Here is a 17659-nt window from a genome sequence, read left to right as displayed (position 1 = left end):
TTAGCACAATTAACTTCTCAATCAAATTTCAAGGTTCACCCCCTGCCCACCATAGGCTTTCATAGGATCGCGATGCCGCCAATACACTTTTCTCCATACCATGTCACACAGACCATATGGAGCAAATAAATCAAAAGCGGAGCCTATACACCAGGGGGTTGAGACTATCCTACTTCAATCTTAATAGAAAGTCACCAGCAGGTGATCAATCAAATAAAAACATTCTGTAATGCACACCGGTCCACCCAGATTTAAAAACAACTCAGTTACTTAAACTTTATTTTTATTTGCAAGCTCTTCACATGTAGGTTTCCAAAGGCATTCTGAAATTAACCTACCCAGACCTTTGTGTCGACTGAAAGGTGACCATGTGCCAACCCCTGAGTGACCGATTTGTGAAGTAAGTTGAAACTTAAGGTAAGAGAATAGGGAAACCAACCATAGCCGTCTTTGGGTTCTAACTGCATGTGGGAGGAAACGGGGTGTAGAATTTCACAGTAGCTTTGGCGAGACCGTCTGTTTAAAGGAGGGATGGGGATATGTTCAAGTTTGACAAGTTCTGAAAATTAATTCTTCCAGGTCAATACATTGTCAGAATTCCATATACATTTCACAGATGAGTACAAAAAAAACTATCAAATAGGCTAACCATGAACGTCATAGCTTGGGAGTAGGCTACACATTCGTGACATTTCTGCAGTGCAGGTCTACTAAAAAGGCACGCATAAAGGGAGATGATATGCGCCTAAAAATTCCCAGAATTATCCAAACAGAAGACTAAATCATGACATTTCTCAAATAAAAGCTGAAAAATACCATTATAGTTCTGTTAGTTACAGAAATTGCTCTGGCTTTTGTTGAGGTGATACATACAGTCACTAAAATAATCAAACAATATGTACATCACTTTTAAAAAGCTATTTTCTGTCAATAAATTAGCATGATTAAGTAAACATTTAAAGTTGTTATTTTAACTATTAGGAATGTTTTGCTCTGCAGAGCGATATTGTGTGGAAACATCCCAACTGTACATGTTTGAAATGAACACACTACATCAGTAACCTACTGGTCATTCAGGGATCATACAGAAGGGCTAGGATAGTACACAAAGATCCAGTTCATGTTCACAATTAAACACATTACAGGATAAGGATGATCAGAAGCCTTTTCTCAATCCTCAGAGAGCAATCTGTGAAAGTGGTCAGTCCTCCTCTTCAGTAGTTCCCGGAAATCATCCTACAGAAAGATTGTGATTTCAAATTAGTAAACCAACTATTTCTTTGGTAGGTCAATTGCTAGAAATGTTTCTTGTGGAATACAAGTGGTGGCCCAGTCTTGAACGACATTTCCAAACATAAGACAAGTTTGACTTGTGGTATTTAGTAGAATACTGGCTAAGTGTTTGAGATTGACTCAAGGTTAGTTCTTCTGCTTTCTCTACACCCAAGGGAACATGTTTTTCACAAAGATCCCATTTTATACCCACTTCCCGAATTAGATCTCTGTAGCATGTGACGTTTGTTTTGTGAAACTGGATTTAATCCAAGAAGACAAGTATACTGAACATAAATAAATGCAACATGAAACGATTTCAACAATCCTGAGTTTATCCATAGAAATCATTCAATTGAAATATATTCATTAGGCCCTAATCTATGGATTTTACATGACTGGGCAGGGGTGCAGTCATGGGTGGGCCTGGGAGGGCATTGGCTCAGCCAATCAGAATGAGTTTTCCCCCACAAAAAGGGCTTTATTACAGACAGAAATATTCCTAATTTTCATCAACTGTCCAGGTGGCTGGTCTCAGACAATCGCACAGCTGAAGACAGATGGAGGTCCTGGGCTGGCCTGGTTACACGTGGTGTGCGGTTGTGAAGCCGGTTGGACTTAATACCATATTCTCTCAAACTACGTTGGAGACGGCTTATGGTAGAGCAATTAACATTAAATTATATGGCAACAGCTCTGGTGGACATTCATGCAGTCAGCATGCCAATTGCACGCTCCTTCAAAACTTGAGACATCTGTGGCATTGTGTTATGTGACAAAATTGCACATTTTAGAGTGGCCTTTCATTGTCCCCCAGCACAAGGTGCACCTGTGTAATGATCATGCTGTTTAATCAGCTTCTTGATATGCCACACCTGTCCGGTAGATGGATTATCCTATCAAAAGGAGAAATGCTCACTAACAGGGATGTAAACAAACTTGTGCACAACATTTGAGAGAAATAATCTTTTTGTTCGTATGGAAAATGTATTATTTCAGCTCATGAAACCAACACTTTACATGTTGGGTTGACATTGTTGTTCAGTATAGGTAGCAAATTATGGAAATGTCAAGATTTCTTTAAAAAAGACAATACCTAAAATAAAAATACTTTTATGCCCTGTGAGTTGGGATACCAAATCATTGTCAACTTACTGCTCCTGACAGTCTCTCAAGACACGGGATGAGCTTCTGAAGTTCTTTGTCATTGTCATTTCCAGACCAGCTCTTGATGGGAAGCACATTCATCAGCTGCAGAAATAAAGTAGGAAGTTAAGTTTATTAAACCCACTCTGCATCCAAAAAAAACAACAAAGCATTTTATAATTAAGTGAATAACATCACAGCAAATGTACATGGTAGGGGTACGTGTGTGGAGCGTTGTCCAAAACCACTGTCTTAGCAAGGTCCCTCTCAAGTACACCCAAGTCCTTGACATAGTGCCCCAGAACACAGGCACAGTCCTGTTGATACAAACGGTGTCTATAAAAGGAAATTCAAAAAAAGAGTTATGCACAATTAAAGTACATCCAAATATCAACTGAAATATGGTCCTCAAATCATTCAAATTAGATAGTCAGCCTGTCTCTGGTAAACAAAACTCTGCAGCTGCAATATCGCTAAAACAATACAGCAAAACAAGTATGGCTAAAATAACAGACAGCAACACAAGTTACAATGTTAACTTCTCATACCGAAAAAGCCTTCTCTTCGGGTCCAAAATGTCCAGTATTTTCTCAGCATATTCTTTCTTCGCAGATGTATAAACAAACATCTGTGAAAAAACATTTAATTAACTGTCCTTAACCCCCTTGAGTTGGTCCATGCCCCTGCAGAAATCAATTAGCAAAAAAAAAATCCCTATACAAATCCATCAGTTTAAGCCAGATGTTTTTGTTACATTGAATGCATCTCAATCCAACACATCTGTGGTGAAAGAGCTACAGTGGTGTTTGCCAGACCATGAGACATCCCGAAAATCGGTCTTCTCACAAAATTGTAGCGTCCAAACGGTTTGGCCTACAAACTATTATGACCCCTTTATGTAAAGACGACTCTCACAAACACGATGGTGTTCGGAAAGTATTCAGATGCCTTGACTTTTTCCACATTCTAAAATTGATTATATTGTCCCTTATCAATCTACACACAATACCCAATAATGACAAAGCAAAAACAGGTTTTCCATTTTTATATATATACAAAAAAAATGATATCACATTTACATAAGTACTCAGACCCTTTACTCAGTACTTTGTTGAAGACTTTGGCAGCGATTACAGTCTTGAGTATGACGCTACAAGCTTGGCACACCTGTATTTGGGGAGTTTCTCCCATTTTTTTCTGCAGATCCTCTCAAGCGCTGTCAGGTTGGACGGGGAGCGTCACTGCACAGCTATTTTCAAGTCTCTCCAGAGATGTTCAATCTGGGCCACTCAGGACATTGAGACTTTTCCCGAAGCCACTCCTGCGTTGTATTGGATGTGTGCTTAGGGTCATTTTCCTGTTGGACGGTGAACCTTTGCCAAAGTATGACTTCCTGAGCACTCTGGAGCAGGCTCTCTCTGTACATTGCTCTGTTCAGCTTTTCCTTGAAGACTAGTCAGGATCCAGTCCCTGCTGCTGAAAAACATCCCCACAGCATGATGCTGCCAACACCATTCTTCACCGAAGGGATGGTGCCAGGTTTCCTCCAGACATGACGCTTGGCATTCAGGCCAAAGAGTTAAATCTTTTTTCTCATGGTCTGAATCCTTTAGGTGCCTTTTGGCAAAGTCCAAGCGGGCTGTCATGTGCCATTTACTGAGGAGTGGCGTCCATCTGGCCACTCTACCATAAAGGCCTGATTGGTTGTCCTTCTGGAAGATTCTCCCATCTCCACAGAGGAACTCTTGAGCTCTGTTAGAGTGACCATCGGGTTCTTGGAACTACCAAAACGTATTTTCATTTCAGAATGGAGGCTGTGACCTTAAATGCTGCGGAATTGTATCTTGTCTCGGAGCTCTACTGACAATTCCTTCAACCGCGTGGCTTGGTTTTTGCTCTGACATGCACTTTCAACTGTGGGACTTTATAGACAGGTGTGTGCCTTTCCAAATAATTTCCAATCAATTGAATTTACCACAGGTGGACTCCAATCACATTGTATTTACATCTTAAGGATGATCAATTGAAACAGGATGCACCTGAGTTAAATTTCATATCTCATACCAAATGGTTTGAATACTTATTTACATAAGGTATGTTTTTTTAAACATTTGCCAAAAAATTCTAAAAACCTAACAAAATTTGTAAAACATCAAGGGGTCTGAATACTTTCCGAATGCACCGTAGCTTAGTAGAACCCCCACAATGGGGGACAAGTTGAGTATGTTTCAACAACAACAAAAAATATGGGTACAGCACAAGAACTTAGCAATCAAGCCTAGAAGCATACCTCAAAATGTTTTGTCATGGCTTCCAGAAATTCTTTCACATATGGTCGTAGAATCACGTAGACCTATTGAGTTAAGAGAAGATATTACAATATTTTCTGTTACTGTCATTATAAAAAAACAGGCATTCATTCTACTTAAAAAATAAACTCAACACCAGTCATTACAAGTCTAGAAGGAACTGGTTGATTCACTCACCTTGTACGGATTGTCCTGGAAGCATGTGCGGAAGGTGTACTCTGCATCCTCAATCACATTCAGAGAGCTGTACATGAGCGTTTCATCCTAGAACACAGAAATAATTCCATACAATTGGTACCACAGTGTTTGATTTAATACATCAAATAAATATTAATATAAATCAGGTAAATGCTTTGCTTAGTCACTGAATTCAAAAAGTTAAACCCAACACTCACCAGATCTAAAACTAGCGTGGCTTGGGGAGTACTCCTTGTCTTAGGTGGGATGTCTCTTATGCAGGGTTTGGATTGCTGGCACTTGGATGGAATGTTCTTGATGAAAGAGAAGCTAAAGAAGACAATGAAACGGATTCAAATTACTTTCAGGACAAGGGAGTGAGTCCTCCAGAACCACGGACAATGGGAAAGCGATTCTGGGCAGTGGATTATTTCAGCAGAGGTGCATCACAAAGCAGGAACTATTAAGTTGGTCAAGGTGGCCAGCTAACTTAAGTTATTTGATACCTTTTCGGAGGTTTGTTGGTAACTCTTTGAGCCTGCATTTTAATAACCCCATTAGGTGATCCAACTCAATAAGTAGACATTGGATTTAATAATATATGTTATGGCGTGCAGAAGGGATGCAAAATATGACATTTTTGGCAGATTCCGATATTTTTCCCCCCCGATACTGATAACCGATATTTTAAATTTTAGCGGCCTTTTAAGCACTCTAGTACAGTTAAATAGTTAACACACACATGGACGCAGGGGTCTAAGGCACTGCATCTCAGTGCAAGAGGCGTCACTACAGTCCCTGGTTCGAATCCAGGCTTTATCACATCCGGCCGTGATTGGGAGTCCCATAGGGCGGCGCACAATTGGCCCAGCGTCGTCCAGGTTTGGCCCGGGAAGGCCGTCATTGTAAATAAGAATTTGTTCTTGACCGACTTGCCTAGTTAAAATAAAGATCACACACACTAAAAAGTTATTTTATTGCCATTTACAAAATGTACCCCATTACAAGTGAAACAATCAAAACCGATTTCTTTCACTTACTTGCTGTGCTGTTTTGTTGTTCATTTTTTCAGTAATTTCATTCTCAACCAGGATTTCATCATACATGTCAAGCAGTGAAGTTTCAGCTGTGTCTGTCTGTGGCTTCTCTTCCTCGGTGCGCACTGTCACTGTGTCCATTTCCATCTTGTCCAGTTGTGTATGTAACATTTCACGTAAACTCTGCTTCTTGTCTGCGTCAAAGTAGCGGTCCTTGTACCTAGCATCAAGCATGGTGGCAACACAGTAAAAAGGCTCAGAGAGAATACCACCGAATCGCTTGTTCACAGCCTTCAGTACTTTTATAAGTTTTAACCCCACGGTCTGTGTCGGCAGTTTTGTTGAGCAGGCGTTTCAATGCCATGACAGAGGGTATCACGTCTGCTACAGACGCAGTTGATTAGCTTATTTCTCGAGTCAGTTGTTCGATTGGCAATAGGAGTGTGTTCATGTTTCCAAGTTTCAAACATGTTTTCAAATGCCATTGAAATGGCAGCAGCGGTATGAGAACCAGCACATTCTTGAGCATGCAATATGGCTTTCCTCAGTACGAAATCCTCGTCGACCCACTGTGCTGTCAGACTCAGCATGCTCATGGGGCTGACATCGCTGATCCAAATGACAGTCGTGACGCCCATAGCAAGTAGCATAATGAAATCCATTATCTTGGCGTTAATGGATTTTGCCTGAGTTGTCTCGCTGAAATGTTCTTACTCTTTCAAATGACTGCTCAACCTGAACTTGTTAAGTTGTTGGAAGTGTGGACCTAGTATTTTTCTGCTTTTGTTCTGTGTAGTGCTGTATTCTTCATGGCGTCATCTACCTACGTTATTCACGTCAGCTTTGACATCGGTTTTGCACATCAGCAAACTAGACATTATTTTTTAGCTAATATCAGCCGATTCCGATATGCTCACCGATATATTGTGCATCCCTAGAGTGCAGCCCTATAATTGTATTCCACAGCACCAAGAACACAATATAAAAATGGCATAACTCACGGGCTGAAAGTTTCATTGTGGTCCTCATCTCCAGCGAGAAGGCTAATGGAACCATAGCCAAACACACACTGCTCTGGGCTCATCACATCACCACTGCTGGGGGTTCTCACATCTGAATAGGAAAATATTGCCTCGATTAAAATGAATAGGACTCATTCACCCTGGTATATCACTGGACCAATTAAGATGTTACTGTGCTGACCTCATCCACTCGTGCCTCAAGAATCACAGAATGGCATGCATGTTTGATAAACAATGCAAGTCCTTGCTAGCCTATACAGTAGTTTGTTTATTTGAAACTGACAAATGACAGTTTCTCTGTAAACAAAAAGGCCTACCCAATGGATCCAGGAAAGTGCCAAATCATGATGGCCTATTCTCCAAGATGAAGAAAGTCAGAAATGTTTTGTGTAAAACAGAACAATCTGAACGCTGTGAAAAACTGCACACCCATGAATTAGCCTCTGGTCTTTCAGGCAGACTATCCCACCTGCATACAAAAGCTAACACACACACTCGTATGCTTACGAAATAATCAAGTCTAATTTTGTCACATGCACTGAATACTGTAAAATGCTTACTTACAAGCCCTTATTAACCAACAATGCAGTTCAAGAAATCGAGTTAAGAAAATATTTACTAAATAGTGATATTTTTTTATCCAAAAGTAACAAGAAAATGACATAACAATAACGAGGCTATATACAGGGGGTACCGGTACTGAGTCAATGTGCGGGGGTACAGGTTAGTCAAGGTATTTTGTAAAGTGACTATGCATAGATAATAAACAGCGAGTAGCAGCAGTATGGCCATTTGATTAATTGTTCAGCAGTCTTATGGCTTGGGGGTAGAAGCCTTTTGGTCCTGGACTTGGCGCGCCGGTACCGCTTGTGTGGAAGTATGCAATTTTGAACATAGTATTGGATATAAAACCTTTACCTATACTTACTTTCCTTGGTAGGAGTAAGGAAACGGACAACGGGGGAGTAGATATTTCGCACAGTGGAATTGAGGGGAGAGGTGGGGTTTAGCTCCGACAGCACCCGGTGATGGCGCACATTAACTGGGGTCTTGAAGCCCAGATCTAGAAATGTATACAGAATGATTCAGTCAGTATTGAGTTGCCATTTTTAAATAAATATCAATAGAGCAATTGCATTCACCAAAATAAACAGGTACCTTCTCTTTCTTCATAGTCTGGGGCTGCCACCCTTTTCCTCCCACGCCCGTGTACAAGAGGGCGCTTTGTAGCGATGGGGATATCATCAGAGTAGAGCGACTGGTCGTCTGGCTGTTGTACCTCTTCATCCTACACACAGAAAATATAATTGTGACAACAGTATGAAAAAGTAGCCAAAAGTTCTCATCAAAAGGATCAGAATGCCCCCTACACCTAAATGACGGAGAGAGAGCGGAGACTTACCAATTGATGGCCGAGTTAGCTACCAAAGCCTGCTAATTTTAGCCCTACTAACCTGCATAACATTAGCCCTACCAACCTGCGTGAGTCAGCCAGTTGCTATCAACACCTAGCTTACAGCTACATTAAACTAAACCAAAGTATTGAAAATACATAAACTCCATCTAACCAGTTAGCCGCCCAGCCTAGCCAGCCACCTACCTAGCCTAGCTAGAGAACAACCACAGACACAATTAGTTATAAATCTATTTGGAAAAACCAGTCTAGCACAGGCAGGAACCTACAGAACACAAAAAAATGCCAGCCGATAAAAGTAGAGAAATCGACTTACCGATTGATTTAGCTACCAAAGTCAAAGAAGAGCCCAGGAGAAGCAGCTAGCTAACCAATAGGATATAGTAATATAGGTTACAGGCTTCACATTCACGCTCAGCACAGAACCTGGTTTCTGTCAGAATATCATTCCCCAACCCTGCCTTCCACTGGTTATACTAAGCCATCAAAGTCCTCCGGGGTGAAACGAGCACCACATACAGTAGACGTGAGCACGGTCCCCATACTGCTAGCTTCAACCGGACAAACCGTTCCAACTTCAGTTTGCTTCACATTTTTGGGCCACAAATGAGTCGTAACCTCATCCTTGTGGTTAGTACTGCACTGTGGGTATTACAGCACTAGCTAGCTTACCAGCGCCAACACTTGGTTTGGAATGTAATTACATGATAGCATGGTTAGTAGCTAACATTACCAAACTGGAACTAGCGAGGTAGGAAAAGTTCTCCATATGACGTTGAGAAATAGTGCATTGTGGGTAGTTCCGAAGATATCCGAAAATAAGTTAATATTTACTTAACGCTAAAACTGAACGGTTTGTAGTTATAGGTAACCAGATCGTGACTACAACTACGTTACTATGTCTTTGGTGAGTAAAAACTAAATGTAACCTACCCTTTAGCCTCTCTAGGGTAGGGGGCAGTATTTGCACGGCCGGATAAAAAACGTACCCGATTTAATCTGGTTATTACTACTGCCCAGAAACTAGAATATGCATATAATTCTTTGATTTGGATAGAAAACACCCTAAAGTTTCTAAAACTGTTTGAATGGTGTCTGTGAGTATAACAGAACTCATATGGCAGGCAAAAACCTGAGAAGATTCTGTACAGGAAGTGCCCTCTCTGACCATTTCTTGGCCTTCTACACTCTCTTTATTGAAAACTGAGGATCTCTGCTGTAACGTGACACTTCCTACAGCTCCCATAGGCTCTCAGAAGGCGGCAGAACGTTGAATGATGACTTTGCAGCCCATGGCTGAAAAACAGTAGCGCATTTGGTAAGTGGTCGATCTGAGAACAATGAGACGGGGGTGCACGTGAAGAGTCCATTTTAGATTTTGAGTCTTTGAACGAAAACAGGGTTTCCCGGTCGGAATATTATCGCTTTTTTACGAGAAAAATCGCATAAAAATTGATTTTAAACAGCGTTTGACATGCTTCGAAGTACGGTAATGGAATATTTAGAATTTTTTTGTCACGATACGCGCCGGGCGTGTCACTCTTCGGATAGTGTCTTGAACGCACGAACAAAACAGAGGATATTTGAACATAACTATGGATTATTTTGAACCAAACCAACATTTGTTATTGAAGTAGAAGTCCTGGGAGTGCATTCTGACGAAGAACAGCAAAGGTAATCCAATTTTTCTTATAGTAAATCTGAGTTTGGTGAGTGCCAAACTTGGTGGGTGTCAAAATAGCTAGCCCGTGATGGCGAGCTATCTACTCAGAATATTGCAAAATGTGCTTTTGCCGAAAAGCTATTTTAAAATCGGACATAGCGATTGCATAAAGGAGTTCTGTATCTATAATTCTTAAAATAATTATGTTTTTTGTGAACGTTTATCGTGAGTAATTTAGTAAATTCACCGGAAGTTTGCGGTGGGTATGCTAGTTCTGAACGTCACATGCTAATGTAAAAAGCTGGTTTTTGATATAAATATGAACTTGATTGAACAAAACATGCATGTATTGTATAACATAATGTCCTAGGATGAAGATCAAAGGTTAGTGCTGCATTTAGCTGTGGTTTGGGTTTATGTGACATTATATGCTAGCTTGAAAAATGGGTGTCTGATTATTTCTGGCTGGGTACTCTGCTGACATAATCTAATGTTTTGCTTTCGTTGTAAAGCCTTTTTGAAATCGGACAGTGTGGTTAGATTAACAAGAGTCTCGTCTTCAAAATGGTCATATGTTTGAGAAATTGAAGTAATAGCATTTCTAAGGTATTTGAATATCGCGCCACGGGATTCCACTGGCTAGAGATTAAACGGAAGAAAACGGTGAAGGGACCTACCTGAATTTGTCCATTGGAAACTCGTTTTGCTCCGTTTGCCCCTGCAATGAGTGGTACATTGTAATGCCGCGTTCAAAACAACTGGGAACTTGGAAATCTCCGACTTCCGAGCGTTCTAGACAACTAGGAAAAACGTTTAATGGTCATCCAACTCGAAATTCCAAGTCGGAAACTCGGGCATCTTTCTAGAGCTCCGTCTTTCCGATTTGAAAATCACTGACGTCATGATTTGACCTATTTTTCCGAGTTCCCAGTTGTTGTGAAAGCGCCATAAATCGATTAGCCACATGTACGCAAGCGCGTAATTGTTTTACTTTTCGAATTGTACAAACATGTCCAGTCGGCTAGCTAGGGGTCGTCACAAGTTACCACAACCACAAAGTCATAAAACTAAACCCACCTATTTCTACAATCATCTGACTATAAACCTTAACCACACTGCCAACCTTATGAATAACCCTAACCTTAAATGAAGTCCAAAAATGTGTTTTCATAAATCTTTACGATATAACCAATTGACAACCATTAGTTAGCTAACGTTAAACCAGTTAGCTACTGTAGTTTGTTCGCCAACGATAGTGCGTAATACGCATTCGAAGTTTTCACATTAAACCAAGCAATTCTGGAAAAACAGGTTTCTCGATTTACCTTTTCAGTTACGTTCCGCGCCTCTCTCTTTGAGTTCCACCGACTGTTAAACCGTGCCGATGAAGGGTCAGCAATACTTCGAGACCGAAGTCTCATCTTCACAAACTGAAATGTGTTGTGTAGTTACACAAACATTACTCGTTATACAGCTCGTGAAAATAATATTGGGCCTACTCAAAATGTCGAGAGAAAAAAACCCAGTTCCTGTTTATGATTGTCTGTCGTTTCCCATTCGTTCTTGTGCCGTCTAGTTTTTTAAATCTACCGGAAACGGTCACACAAAGACAGTACAGTATGCAGATAGGCAGAAACTGCTTCTCCGATATAAATCCCCGATCACGTTTGTAGGCGATGTTGGTTAGCTAAACTCATGCGCAGAATACGTCATCGGGTCCAACGGTCGTCTCGCGCCGAACTGTGCATGTAAAGGCCAGAAAATCAAAGGCACTCTGTCGATATAAAGTTATTTTTGACGAAATTGAGATTGGAGTATTAACATGTTCAACTACTTAAGACATTGGCTCGAATCTAGGTTGTGCCTTTAGATTTCTAGAAAATGAACAACTAAGGAAGAATTGTTCACTTCTCAATCCCCAAACCCAGATTGTTCTGCTTGTTCTGTTTTACAAGCGTTCCCGGAAGTCTTGCGATGTTGAGCCTCTGTGTTTACTGCTGCTGTGGGATACCCTCTTTTCATGCCACTTCGATACAAAGTGATTTTCGCTAACCCAAACCCCCTTCTTGACATTAACCTCAGTCTCCTAACCTGCTACGAAAAAGTCACTTCGGTATCGAAAAGGTATGAAAAGAGTGTTTCCCCTATGGAAAGAGAGCCTATGACACAACTTTCGCTTTTGGATGTTAATCAGGTGACACTCAGAGATAATAGAGAACACATCATGGATATAAGCCTTTTTAGCATGGGCATGGCCATTGGACTTCCACCATGCTTCTGCCATTTTAAAGTAGTCAACTAGGTGGGGATTCCAATGGGTTGTAGCCTCAATGGTGCTGCCCATGCCGTCACAGACACTATAATGGCACCGATATAAAGATTAATACTTATGGCGACACTCCTACTTATGGCGACACTCCTAATGTAGCAAGCATAAAAGAAATGCCTGAAACTAGTTCTATTTCGCTTGAGGATCTATGCTAGTCACTCAATGGGATATCCTTCCGCCTGGCGGCAGGATGAGTCGAGATATTGATATCAGAGTAATTCCATGCCAAGGGTATGATGCGCATGCCCCCACCCTCTATAAATACCTGGGCGTGTAGCATCATTTCCTCTTTTCATCCCTCAGCTACGCAGGTGAGCGAGAAGTGGATGTGAAGACTCCATAGGTGAGTTTTTCGTTGAATGTGTAGAGTATACTCCATTTTGGGCGATGCTTGCTCTTCGCCGAATAGTGAGTCCCATAGGGCGGTGCACAATTGGCCCAGTGTTGTCCGGGTTAGTGGAGGGTTTGGCCGGTGGGGCTTTCCTTGGCTCATCGCGGTCTAGCGACTACTTGTGGCGGGCCAGGCACCTGCAAGCTGTCTTCAGTCATCAGTTGAACAGAGCTTCCTCCGACACATTGGTGCGGCTGGCTTCCGGGTTACGCAAGCAGGTGTTAAGATGCAGAGCGGCTTGGTGGGTCATGTTTCAGAGGATGTATGACTCGACCTTCGCCTCTCACGAGCCCGTTGGGGAGTTGCAGCGATGAGACAAGATCGTAACAACCAATTGGATATCACGAAATTGGGTGAGGAATAAGGGGATAAAAATAAAGACAATAGAGAGAGGAACACACAGTGCCCCCTCTGGTTCTCGATATTCACCGTGAAGCATGGAGGAAGTGTGTGGAGGAAGTGTGATGGTGTAGGGGTGCTTTGCTGGTAACACTGTCGGTGGTTTATTTAGCATTCAAGGCACACTTAACCAGCATGGCTGACCACAGCATTCTGCAGTGATACACCATCCCATCTGGTTTGTGCTTAGTGGGACTATCATTTGTTTTTCAACAGGACAATGACCCAACACACCTCCAGGCTGTGTAAGGGCTATTAGACCAAGGAGATTGATGGAGTGCTGCATCAGTATACCTGGCCTCCACAATCACCCAACCTCAACCCAATTGAGATGGTTTGGGATGAGTTGGACCGCAGAGTGAAGGAAAAGCAGCCAACAAGTGCTCAGCACATGTGGGAACTCCTTCGAGACTGTTGGAAAAGCATTCCAGGTGAAGCTGGATGAGAGAATACCAAGAGTGTGCAAAGCTGTCATCAAGGCAATGGGTGGCTACTTTGAAGAATCTCAAATATAAAATATTTTGATTTGTTTAACACTTTTTTTGGTTACTACATGATCCATATGTGTTATTTCATAGTTTTGATGTCTTCACTATTATTATCCAATGTAGAAAATAGTAAACCTAAAAACCCTTGAATGAGTAGGTGTCTAAACTTTTGACTGGTACAGTATATTTCTGTTGACAAGAACAGCACGTAACACCTCAGCTGACATTCTAGGAAAAAGTGATATTTATTAAAATCCCAAATAAAACATTCACACAAACACATATTGATTAAATATGTAAGAATAGTTCATCACCCCTCAGAAAATGGTTAAAAGCATTAGAGGTCACACATTCTAAAAAGCATGTTGATGATCTATTATTTGGGCACTACACCATACTAATAACTGGTTATTAGAGAGGCACAACATGCCACACCTCAACTTCACTTGTTTCCTCATATTTTGGGAAGCATCCCATTCAGTGGAAAGGTTCATCATAGAAAATAATGAGAGAGAAAAAATTGCACACGTGTACAGAACAGATAAAAAATACTTTTGTGCCTGTATCTATAAGAAGTAGTTGAAAGCTGAAAAACCAACTAGAACACCAATGAAGAGTGCGACCCCTTGTGCACCCACTAACTTTAGCCCTAGCAGGGATACATCTGTAAAACTGGAGGTAGAAGTATATTCCTGAGAAGTAAAAGACAAAAAGCCTCATTTATACTCTGAATTTCCAAGTACTGTACATGAAAACAAAATAGTTAACAAAACCAAGGCCGGTATGTCAACCTAGTGCTTCCACAAATCTCACAATACTATTATCGTCATTAATATTATGACTGTTATTATTAATATGATACATGTCATCATGTAATCTCTGTGCTAGGTTTCTATATCATATTTTTTAAAGAAAGAACTTAAACGTGAAAACAAAGTAAGTCATATCTACAGCCATCCAAAGCCTTTTCAGAAGTGTTATCTACACAGGTTAATTCATAGAAGAATTGTCACAGCATAAGGCATCTTGCAATTACAGCAGATATTTTATCATAACATTTCATTTGATTTAATCTCCACATATGTTTTGGTTGTCCCTGTGATATAGTATCTACCAAACAAATAGTTAAAGCAAGTGGTAAATCTCATATCAAGGCTGAAAATTCATGGAATGATTCTGATTAGAAATAAGTAGGTCTCTTAACTTTGGTTGAGATGAAGAAATGGGGGGGGGGGGGCAAGCAATCAAATATCCATAGGTCAAAAGCAAGTCATTTTTTTCAAGAGAATACTTTTGTACGCTAGCTATAGGGGCCCCAAAAAACAACCATATCCATCCCTGAAACGTATGATTGTGCGCTGTAACAAAGATATCCACCCGGGGACAGCATCCCAGAGCAATAAAATAAGTATTCCTGACTAAGGCTTCCCTGGTCTCCATTGCATGTTGCCAAAACAATCCAAAGTAATTATCATCAGCTATGATAGAGGAAAGATTAAAGGTTTAATATGATTGTCTGCAATAATCTATCCTTCCAACCATTATTTATCAAAAGCTGAATTCTCTGACCACAATCATAACTACAATCTCTTATCTCTGTCAATGCATTGTACAGTATAAACCCAAGTCATGAAGCGCAGCATAATATATCACACTTTAAGATATAACCGCAATATACTACTTCATTAAGGTACTATGTAATGATCTTACAAGAGACATAGTCTAATCATAGTCTTTGAGGTAGAGGGGCTTCATTGTGGAAAAATAGAACACACGAGGTATACAATGTTGTAACATCTCCTGATTGTCACTACAATGAATTCAAAAATCCACCCTCGCTGAGGATTCTGAATTCGAAAAAAAAGTACTGGAGTGTGAATCCATGCAGTTTCTTGAAGATGCAGAAACAACCTTCGTAGTAGCTGTGGTACCTTAGCAGTTAAAATGCAAATATTTCTGAGCGCTGCAAATCAATGGATATCTGATAAAAATTGATATTTTCCTGATGACCAGATGGTCAGATGTTGCCTTGGGGACAAGGAGGTCAAAAGGTGAATTTGAAGAGCAGTGCTGACCCAAAGACAGGAATTGATTGGCTGTTTCCACCCCAATCCTTTACATAAGCAGCGCTACATAATGCAAGCATGTAGCTAAATTCATAAACGCTTTGTTGTTATGAAGATGTCATATCAATGTGTAGGTGCTTTTAAGACATGATTTCAAGCCCCCAAGTAAAGCTACTTCAACCCCAAACCTCTGTTTTAAAGCCGCACTATTGCAGAGCTAAGAATTCCTACACCCATCAATCCCCTACTAAAAGCTAAGTAAAGACATCCAAAAGAGCAGCTAACTTCAGAGTGAAGATGATCCCTCTACTTATAAAAGTACAGAGGACCCTGGGTAATTGATGAGACAACCGGATAGAAAACTAAATTCTAAAACTAAAAACAAATGGTTTAAACGGGTCATGAAAGAAACAAAACACTCAAACCAGCAAATACAGTTGTATAGTTTGTAACTATGACAGAAACATAGAGCAGTGAAATACAAAGTGATTGTTTTACAGCAAGCTGGCGGACACCTGAGAAAAACCAACATGTCTGCACATATAAGTCCCAATGAGCATTAACAATTCCTGTTGACTTCCACCGGGGGAAAAAAAGGTATCTTGCATCGTGACCACAGAGACTTATGAACCTGTGTCTGAGGTACAATTAATAGAACATCTCAGCAAAGATTGATTTGTGTGCAACTGCATTATGCAAATGTAGAGGTTTTCTATAACATGAGGTCACAATGTTACTTTGTTATGCCCTGAAGAAATAAAATCTTTAAAGCTTTTCTACTTAAAATAGAAGATATTTAAAATGTTCTGCTTTATAGAATCCAAATATATATTTTTTGCAATGACTATATTGTTAGATGATAATAATAATAATAATAATAATAATAATGAGAATAATAATGTTAAAAATAAAATAAGTTTAATTGTGAGTCAGTAGCTGTGTTAAATGTGTAAACAGCGCATTACCATTCCAACCTATTATTTTTATTTTGTTCTTGGATAATCACTGCATTTATGTAGAAATAAATTATTCACAGGCTGTGCATATATCGTAATCATATACTGGCTCTTCGTTGGGTTATTGAAACTTATTTTGGCTAAAGAACAGAAGAGGGGAGAAGATATGAGAGAACCTGAGATAGACCACTTGAAGTACACTGAGTTTTAGTTTGTGTTTTGCTGTATATGTTTTTTTGGCATAGGCTATTTAGAAAATGTTTTTGTTTTTTTGGCTTTAGTTTTGGCATCAAAAAGGGAAGGGTCCAGAGTTGTTAAGATGATGGGTTGATTGAGGTAGGTGTGTAGGGGAGCGGCTGGGATCCACTGCGCCCACCAGGGGCTTTGTTGTTACTTGATGATCCAGAGGGGCCTGACGAGGCTGACCCTGCTGCCTGAGCAAAAAGCACACCTGCATGAAAAAAAAAACAGACTTACAGTAACATTTATGTCATTGCAAAAAGATAGCAAGTTGAAAGTTCAACTTGTGTTTTCCTGACCTACAAAGGTCCAATGTTGTGAGTTGCAGCAAGTCAGGAATGACAGTTGTAGTAACACAAGAGTGTTGTAGACTGACTGGTGACTCACCGGTGTACATGACTCCATTGAGCTCCACTGACATACTGATGCTGCTCATGCCATTTGTGGTGAGATTGAGAGCGGAGTCCTGCCGGCCATCTGAGAAAACACACACAGCATGTAACGTACACAGCATTCATAGGTGACGTTTAAAGCTGCAATCAGCAGTTGAAACAACAAAGCGTTTTCCCTGCGCCTGTTTCCGTAAAAAGCTGAGGGATGGGGGTGGAGAAACATAACCACTCAAATTCATAGACACCGATATGGATGCAAGGACAGACCATCCATATCAAAATGATAGTTTAGCCATGTTTTGAGGCTATATAGTGTTTGTTTACATTCATTTTGTTTACAAATCTGCTGGAGGGTGGC

General features: G+C 40.5%; 2 protein-coding genes across 4 annotated transcripts in view; both read right to left on the bottom strand.

The window, feature by feature from the left end:
• Window positions 1-266: 266 nt before the first annotated feature.
• LOC106613648 (CTD small phosphatase-like protein 3) lies at window positions 267-11739 on the bottom strand. Of its 2 annotated transcripts, none has more exons than XM_014216133.3 (11): window positions 11366-11725; window positions 8122-8251; window positions 7892-8026; window positions 6943-7054; window positions 5123-5234; window positions 4905-4991; window positions 4709-4771; window positions 2967-3046; window positions 2628-2754; window positions 2428-2523; window positions 267-1236 (listed from the first exon to the last, which is right to left on the bottom strand). In XM_014216133.3, exons 1-11 carry the CDS (start codon window positions 11459-11461, stop codon window positions 1171-1173), a joined length of 1104 nt encoding a protein of 367 aa, XP_014071608.1. In that variant the 5' UTR covers window positions 11462-11725; the 3' UTR covers window positions 267-1170. The 2 variants fall into 2 exon arrangements, with proteins under 2 accessions (XP_014071608.1, XP_082812894.1); XM_082956768.1 differs by lacking the exon at window positions 267-1236 and adding an exon at window positions 1590-2168 and having other exon boundaries at window positions 11366-11739.
• A 2129-nt stretch (window positions 11740-13868) lies between these two features.
• Window positions 13869-17659, bottom strand: part of LOC106613647 (AT-rich interactive domain-containing protein 3A) — a 67081-nt gene continuing 63290 nt past the window's right edge. For both annotated transcript variants that reach the window (XM_045687422.2, XM_014216131.3), the window contains 2 exons: window positions 17297-17386; window positions 13869-17120 (listed from right to left, as the gene is read on the bottom strand). In XM_045687422.2, the coding sequence (XP_045543378.1) occupies window positions 16984-17120; window positions 17297-17386 (227 nt within the window). In that variant the 3' untranslated portion in view covers window positions 13869-16983. The remainder of the gene's footprint in view (window positions 17121-17296; window positions 17387-17659) is intronic.

Source organism: Salmo salar, chromosome 10 (assembly GCF_965601325.2).
Source record: "Salmo salar chromosome 10, fSalSal1, whole genome shotgun sequence".
NCBI lineage: Eukaryota > Metazoa > Chordata > Actinopteri > Salmoniformes > Salmonidae > Salmo > Salmo salar.
Note: the sequence above shows the minus strand (reverse complement) of the source record. Positions and strands in the feature narration are given on the sequence as shown.